General features: G+C 58.6%; 1 protein-coding gene across 2 annotated transcripts; it reads right to left on the bottom strand.

The window, feature by feature from the left end:
* Positions 1-1,801: 1,801 nt before the first annotated feature.
* On the bottom strand, positions 1,802-6,069 carry LOC119515182 (MRG domain binding protein). Of its 2 annotated transcripts, none has more exons than XM_037810999.1 (5): positions 5,882-6,069; positions 5,563-5,684; positions 3,627-3,708; positions 3,250-3,324; positions 1,802-2,760 (listed from the first exon to the last, which is right to left on the bottom strand). In XM_037810999.1, exons 1-5 carry the CDS (start codon positions 6,024-6,026, stop codon positions 2,573-2,575), a joined length of 612 nt encoding a protein of 203 aa, XP_037666927.1. In that variant the 5' UTR covers positions 6,027-6,069; the 3' UTR covers positions 1,802-2,572. The 2 variants fall into 2 exon arrangements, with proteins under 2 accessions (XP_037666927.1, XP_037666928.1); XM_037811000.1 differs by having other exon boundaries at positions 1,802-2,745.
* Positions 6,070-7,988: the final 1,919 nt, after the last annotated feature.

Here is a 7,988-nt window from a genome sequence, read left to right as displayed (position 1 = left end):
TCGCAATTACGTATACTGAATTTAATTAAACCAAAAGACAGGATTTAAAAGAAATCTAAGAAGGTCAAAATAATTTTGAAACTCACTGTGCGAAGGAGTAATTACATTTACTTGAGAAAATAACCAAATGACCTCACTGGGAGTGAGCCACACACCTGCTGGCCCTGTGTTTCACAGCAGCACCTGGTCTCTCCACCGTGCACTCAGGCCTCCTTCCTAGCTCCGTTTCATTGTTCAGAACCACTGTTGACAATGCCTCTTACCGTCATGGTACCCTCCGAGCTGACTTCTTCCTGGAGCTGAGCGGGTACATGTGCCCCCACACCCCACCTGCACCCCCACTGGGCCGGGAGAGGGGCAGTAGCCCGTATCATACTAGCTGGCAGCACTGGGCCTCGAGGTCAGGCTGGCCTTAGTGTCACATGGCCTGAAGGTTTTGTCCCTGGTCCCCATGGCTCCTTGAAGTACAGCATTTTTGAAATAAGGCAAATTAATTTAGCAGACTTTTCTAGCACCACTTGAGGCCACCTCGGGACACTCAGAGGTGCCGACGGCGAGAGAGAGGGGGAGCGGGCCTTGCACCCTGTCCCTAGCGGGAACACCGGCCTCATGCCTTTCTGGTCATCGCAAGCCACCTGCCCGTCACCTGCTCCCCATTTCCCCCAGTTCCTGACTCTTTCAGGACAGAGCGTCCCCCTTACGGGTCTTGACCCCAGCAACAGGACCTGGTGGAAAATGGGTCGTCACATGTCCTCCAGGGAGAGGACGCACAGGGGAGTCTCCACCTTTCCCTCGGCCATGTCCTCCTCCGGGACCAGGCGAAACCCCAGCAGTCGCCGCTGAGCCAGCCACCCTCTCGAGGGGCCTGCTGCCCACGCACCTCCCCACCCTCCTCTCTCCGGAGGGTGCTGATGCAGAACCACACAGAGCTCGCTGCACCCTGGTGGGCGGCCGAGCGTGGCCTCTGCTGCTCGCACAGCAGTGGGTCTCACAGGACTTCACTGCAAAGACGGAAACAAACTTCTAGCACCGAGGAAGTCCTGGCACCACGCACAGGTCCAGTTCTCACTCAGGATGGGGGTGTTATTGTCAGGAGTGTAAACATATCCAGCGTCTACCGAGAGGAGACAGTCCTTTGACTGCAGACCCATGGCGTCTCATGACAGAGTGAAGGCCCCAGCATGAGGGGCGGGGTGCTTATCAGGGTGGACCAGGCAATGTGAGCCCTGCTGGGGAAGCTGGGGCCGTTAATGTGGACAAGGCCACCAACCCGTCCTGCCCCGGAGTGGGGGTGGGTTGGGGCACCCCCAGCTCCAGACCCCATGCACGGGGAGGGCCCAGCCACAGTGGGTATGACTGGTGCCCTCGGGTGGACTCGACAGAGGGCTGGAGAAGTTCCCAGATGGTGAGTGGAGGTGCCCCGGTTGACGGTGTCAAGGTGAAGAGGTGGGGGCTTGGTGGAAGGCCAGGGGAGAGAGAGCATCCTTCTCTCCACTTGGCATGGCAGGACTTTCATGCTTGTAAGAACAAACAGCCCAAAGGAGCGAGCTCGTCACTGATGCCACAGGGGCAAGTGCGCACGCTCTGCTCCCCTCCCGAATCGTGTGAAGCGCTTGTCCCACAGTGTGTGGTCCACAGAGAGCACTGACTGGGCTCTAAGTAGGCATATACAGTGCATCAAAGTAATATTAGGAAACCATGTAGGTGTACTCTTTATAAATAACAGAAAACTAAAAATAAAAACGTTCTACAGGAGAAATAAAACCAACCTATTTTGGTATCAAACTCACCCGACGCCAGGTTCATTTTTTGCGCTTTAATGTTTCCAGCAGCCAAGTGGAAGTCCCTTCCCACAAACACTGCAGCTGCCTCCCTCCTCAGCCGGCACGTGGCCTCCTCACTCACTCGGTCTCTCTGAAAGCTATGTGATGATACAAAAATAACTGCTACAAATTCTCAATATCTGGCATATAAAAACTGAGCACAAAGTATCTCAGTATTCATTACCTTAAAACAAAACACTCCAGGAAAAATACAACACAGGTTTAACTTCCGCAATATGTTTCATATAAAACACTAATAAAATAGTCTTCTAAAAAATTAAATAGTGAAGTACCAACCAAATTATATACACAGTTACAGTGCAAGCCAACGAAGCAAGGCAGAGTGTCTGGGTCCGTCTCGAGGGGCGAGGGCCACTGGGGCGGGCGGGTGTGGCACTCAAGGCCCGTTCTCGTGGCCCTTTGGGTTTAGAAAGCGGCTGACAGGTCTGTGTTGCTGGCTCCAGGCCCCGCGTCCAGCCCGGCCTGGACATCGGAGCACCCAGCCCTCCGGCGTGCAGCGGGCTGGCGCAGTCTGCCCTGACGCGGCCGGCAGCTCACCCCAGCAGCACCTCATCAGCAGCCCAAGGGACGCAATGTGTCCTCGCGAGAAGACAGCCCCCACAAACCTCCTCGGCCCCATGGCTGCGGACAGCGGCAACCCAGGCTGCTCCGGCTAAGGGAGGCCCTCTGGCCCCGCCGGCGGCCCTTGGCTGAGCCCGGCCTGACCCCCCCCCGACCCGGGCCTGGGTCTAGGTTCGCCGCCGCTTGGCGGCACTGGGGCTCGAGGGGTTGCTGTTGGCCGTCAGAACCTTGTCGGTGACGCGGTTGCGCTTGCGCTTGTCGGCCCCCTCCTTGGACCCGGGGTCAGAGCAGCTCCTGTCTTTCTCTTTGCTGGGTTTTTCAGCTGCTTTCCCCAAGCTTCCTGAAGATGAGAAAACTGAGGGACAGGATCATTTGGCTGTAGCTCAAACCACGCTAAAAAGAGAGTTCCTGGAGTCTTACTTGACTTTCCTGTTCAGTTCCGTTTGTCTACAAACACATCCCCCTGGAACCCAAAAGGCACCTTACCGAGCTACAGTCTCCCTGCCCATGGGCCCCCAAACAAGGCTGGGACGCTCCCACCATGGGAATCCCAGGGTTACCTACTAGGGCTGTGAGGACGTCACGAGATGGACCGTCCAAATGATGCCAGACCCTGGCACCTCGTCCCACGAGCGTGAACGTTACTGGGCCTGCAACTTCTTTTTCTGGGCCGGGAACACCCGTGGGAGTGGCCTCTGACGTGCTCTACTTTAAGCTGTGCCATGGGGCCTCCCTGGCGGGGCCCGAGGCTGCCCTGGACGAGGGCATGGCTACTCCCGTCCGAGCAGACAGAGGCTGCCTCTTGAGCTGCTAAACCAGACCCGGCGGGGCGCCCCGCACTCACGGTCATCGGCCCCGTTGTGAGGGTCCACGTCTTCCTTCATCTCCTCCTTCAGCTCCTCCTCGATGATCACCTTTCCTGCAGGGAGACGCACAGAGTGGGAGGCGAGGCTCCCGGAGGGGCGCAGGGCCCGGGCCGCAGACCCGCAGAGCAGCGCCCTCCCCACCCCTGCCCCGGCTGTGGGGGTGCTCCTGGCACCCGCCCCTGCCCTTCAGAGGAGGCCCCTCTGACCCACAGGCACCCCAGACCTCCCCAGTGGGTCAAGGTGGGGTCAGCACAGGTGCCCCCGTCTCTCTAGGACCCTGGAGATGCCACCTCTGCCCTCACACCTTGCTCGAGCCCAGCGCCTGCCTTTTCTAATCTCCAGACCTGAGTCTCACCTTCCCGGACTTCGTGAATGATCTCTTCCGGAAGGACGAAGTTCCTCTCTGGATTCGGGAATGGAAGAATCTCAGACTCGTGCTGATATCAAATGCGATGTTTTAGTTAATTAAAAAACAAGGAAAAAAAAGGTGATTTCAGCCAGGCATTAAAACACAGAGAAGCCAAGTCAAGAGTTCAACTGTCTTGAAAGAGTGGGTAGAGGAGTGAGGGAGAGATGGGGTGCAGGGGCGAGGGCCATGGCTCTTCCCCCCGTCACAGCCCACAGTGGCCTGGGCTTGGCAGACAGACCTACAGAAGTCAAGAATGACATGAAAGCCACCAACGGGAGGGAGACTCGGGTCTGTAGAGGCTGAGACCTGGCCCCACCTCCACCCCCCACACAGATACACACTTCTAGGCAGCAGGGGTGGGCCTGGCCCGGCCCGCAGGAGACAACTCTTAGCTTGAGCACGTGCTCACCAAGGGAGCTGGGCACTTGGGCAGAGGCTGCAGTCACCAAGGGCCTCCCAGGCTGGGGAAGCTGCTCCCCTGGAACCAGGTGGGGAAGGCAAGCAGGTGGGGCCGTGTCAGCCAGGGAGCACCCACTGGGCTCCAACTGGGCTCCAGGCACAGCTTCCAGGGTGGCCAGATGCCAGGGAAAGCCACCCCTGACTGGTGGGGAGGTGGCGACAGGAGACAGGGTCTCAGCTCACAGCCCCATCCAGGCCCACTGAAATCAGGCTCCCTCAGGGAGGGGGCTGTCCAGGAGATCAAGTGATTCTGGAATCAGTTACTCAGGGATTCCATGGCGTAAAAAACTGACATCCCCAAAGACTTGCCCAGACCCGAGGGTGTCATGAGCTGCTCCAGGAATGGGAAGAAACCCTAGGACCAGCACCTGGCAGTTCCCCGAGCACCCTATGGGCTGGGCTTCTCAGCTCTACGCCCCCCAGAGCCAGGAGTCTGCACCGCACAGGTGGGCCTCGCAGCCCCAGACCAGTCTGTCAGTCTGTCTCCCACACTGTGGCATGAGCTCCCCAAGGACAGGGAAGAGTGTGCCACGACTTCCTCTCTGCACCCCCAGGCTCTGGCCCGCTGTGGGCCTAGAGATAGGCTCGGAAGTAACTGGAACTAACGTCCCCACCAACTCACAGGTGACCCCTTGCCATCACAGGGGCTGGCTCAGAGGGCAGGCTTGGGGACCCCTGGGCAGCCACTGGCCCTCTGCACCTCCATCCCTGACTTATCAGTGGGGAGTGGGGTGCCCCCCCCCCAGAGGGCAGGACCAGGTCCCCATCCCTGGAGGGCAAGCTCTGCCGGGGCCCAGAATGGCCTCAGCACAGGCTGCTCGCGGAGCAGCAGCTCAGGGCTCGGGGTGCTCACCAGGGGCCAGGCTGCCTCTGTGCACCCCTGAGTCCCCACCTCCTGTGTGACACGCACAGCTGTGAAAGGCTAAGAAAGGGGGTGCAAGAGAGCCTAGGTAGCAGCGGCAGAACCTTGGAGACGTGGTGCTGGGGTCTCGGCCTGGAGGTGGTGGCGGCCCCACTTTCCACCTGGGGTGGGTCGCGGCCTCTCCAACCCCTCCCGGTCCCCCTCCACTCCCCCCAGCTCTCTGGCCACATGCTGGTCTTTAGTGCCCTGACCCAGTGATCCCCTCGGCTGCCCCGTCTCTTCTGTCGTGGGCACCCTGATGGCAACGAGACCCCAACCCCTTCCCGCCCAAGGCTCCACTGGGCCTTCCCAAGGCTGAGCTGGACAGCAGGACCCAAAGGCCCCGGGACCGCGGCGGCGCCTGTAACGCTCCTTCAGGCTCAGCTCCAGCTCCGGGAGGGGCTGTCACCGACCCCCCAACCCAGGCAGCGCCCCCAGCCCCAGCCTCAAACGCAGCAGCTGCAGCCGTCCAGGGCTGGGGGGGCAGGCGGGAGAGCGGGGTGGGGGCACCTGGGGCCTCACCAGCGCCTGCATGTCGTACATGGTGCTCAGGTGGTCCCAGATGACCTTGGAGGGGACCTGCCGCCCGATGTTCTGGCTGAACTTGTCCCGGATGCAGATCATGTGGAAGTGCCGGTTCACACCTGCGGGCGGGGCGCGAGGGTGGGGGGAGGCCGGCCCCGCCCCGCCCCCGTCGGTAACCGAGCCCCGCCCAGGCCGGCCCTCGCCCCGCCCATCTCCCCGCCCAGGCCGGCCCTCGCCCCGCCCATCGCCCCGCCCCCCGGCGGTTACCGAGGCCCGCCCCGCCCCCACGCGTGTGCGCGGCCTCCGGCGCGCTCACCGACGGGCTTGTGGCCCAGCATGGCGTGGAAGAGGCACACCTCCACCTCGGGGCTCCACACCACCGTCTCCTCCGCGGGGCTCGCCGCCGCCTCCCCCGGACCCTTGTCGCCCGCGGCGCCGCCGCCCACCTCCGCTTCCCCCATGGCCGCGGCCGGCCACCAGCCCGCGCGAGGAGGCGCGGCCACGGGCCCGCGCAGGCGCAGACGCAGGCGCGCGCTCGGGCCGGGCTCGCGCACCGGCGCAGGCGCAGTTAAAGGCCCGGCCCCGGCGAACCCTCGCGGGGCGCCCCCTGGCGGCCGCCTGGCGCCGTGCAGTGCCTCCCGGCTGCCGGGCCGGGCCACACTTTCCCGCCGCCTCCCCGCCCTGCTCTGGCCCTGGGCGGGGTCCACGCTCAGGCGGCGTTTAAACCCTGAGCGTCTAAAAAAGCACGATGAAGAGGAATAATACATCAAAATGAAAACTTTTGTGCTTCAGAGGACACCATCAAAAAAAGTGAAAAGACAACCCATAGAATGGGAGAAAATATGTGCAAGTCATGTATCTGATCAGGACTTGCATCCACACTATATAAAGAACTCTTGGAACTCAAAATAAAAAGACAATAACCCAATTTAAAAATGGGCAAAGGATAGAGATGAAAAATAGAGTATGGGTTACGAGAAGTGGGGGAAGGGGCAATGGGAGTTAAGAAAGGAGTGTAGGGCTGCTGTTTGAGGTGAAGGGAAATTTCTAGTAATGGATGGGGGGAAGGTGATAGCATTGCAACATTCTAAATGTGATTAATCCCACTAATGGAATGCTAGGGAGGGGGTGGAATGGGAAGATTTAGGCTGTATATATGTTCCCACAATTGAAAAAAAAAAAAAAAGACAGTCTAAATAGATGACAATTGAATGCCAAGGATAATCCTGGATGGGATCTGAGGATGGAGGACAGGAGGCTCAAAGGGACACAGCTGAGACATAAGAAAAAAAAAAAAAAAAAGGAAATATAGAATGTAAGCTTTGTATCAATGTTGAATTTCTTGAACTTCTTAGCTGCACTTAATGTGATTGCATAAAAGAAGGTTCTTGCTCATGGGAATTGTATATGTGAATTATAGTGTTTGTTCAAGGATGTGTGCAGCTTACTCTCATGTTCAGAAGACAGAGCAATAGATGATGGATGATAGATAGGGAGGGAGGGAGAGAGGGAAAGAGAAATGGCGGTGTGACAGGATGTTAAAGTTGGTGGATCAGGGTATCAGGGGAGGGGGGTCAGGGTATGCTGGAGTTCTGTGTATGGGGTTTGTATTGTTTTTGCAACTGTTCCTATAACTTTGAATTTATTTCAAAATAAAATTTAAAAAAAAAATGGGCAAAGGACTTGAAAAGGAATGAAGTTCTGATACCTGCCACCACATGGATGGACCTCAAAGACCTTACACTGAAAGGAAAGAAGTGAAAGAGGCGAAAGACACCACTCACAAAACGCCATGCGCTGCATGATTCCATTTATACCAAAGGTGTAGGATCGGCAAATCCATAGGACAGAAAAGGGCATGGGTGCCTCGGCCGGCGGGGTGGGCAGACTGGGAGAAATGGGGAGTGACTGCTAATGAGGTGGACTTTCCATTTGGGGTGATGAAAATGTTCTAACTTTTGGTGGTAGATGCACATATCTGTGAATATATTAAAACTTTTTGAAGTGTACACTTTGAATGGGTGAATTGTATGGTATGTGAATTAAATCTTAATAAAGCTGTTAAGGAAAAAAAAAGGACAATTCCAGTGGGAAGGGGGGCTTCCAACTGGCTTTAACTGCCGCTCCGCTAGCGCCGTCCATCCTGCTCCGGGTGGTGCTGGGCCGAGGGGCCCACGCCCGCCCCCTGTGCTCGGAGGGAAGAGGCGCCCGGGCCCTGCCGATCTTGACCGCCTGCCCTCGCCGGTGGTGATGGGTCCACGCCGGGGCGCACAGCCTGGAACTCTGGGCGGGAGTGAACCGCGGGTCGGAAAAAGCAGCAACGGTGGGGACGCGCGGGGCGCGAGAGGCCTTGGGGCGGGGTCCAGGACGGGGCGGGGCGGACGGGGAGGGGGCCTGGGCGGGCCTGACTGCGCTGGGGCGGG

This window comes from Choloepus didactylus, chromosome 19, assembly GCF_015220235.1.
Source record: "Choloepus didactylus isolate mChoDid1 chromosome 19, mChoDid1.pri, whole genome shotgun sequence".
NCBI classification, from domain to species: domain Eukaryota; kingdom Metazoa; phylum Chordata; class Mammalia; order Pilosa; family Megalonychidae; genus Choloepus; species Choloepus didactylus.
The sequence above is the reverse complement of the archived record's forward strand: the minus strand, read 5'-3'. Positions and strand labels throughout refer to the sequence as shown.

Excerpts from the sequence above, each read along its gene's own strand:
- LOC119515182 (XM_037810999.1), bottom strand. The coding sequence starts at position 6,026 with ATGGGGGAAGCGGAGGTGGGCGGCGGCGCCGCGGGCGACAAGGGTCCG. Across the intron at positions 3,709-5,562 it reads TGTACGACATGCAGGCGCTG|CACGAGTCTGAGATTCTTCC; the intron begins GTGAGGCCCCAG and ends ATTTGATATCAG. Across the intron at positions 3,325-3,626 it reads CATTCACGAAGTCCGGGAAG|GAAAGGTGATCATCGAGGAG; the intron begins GTGAGACTCAGG and ends GTCTCCCTGCAG.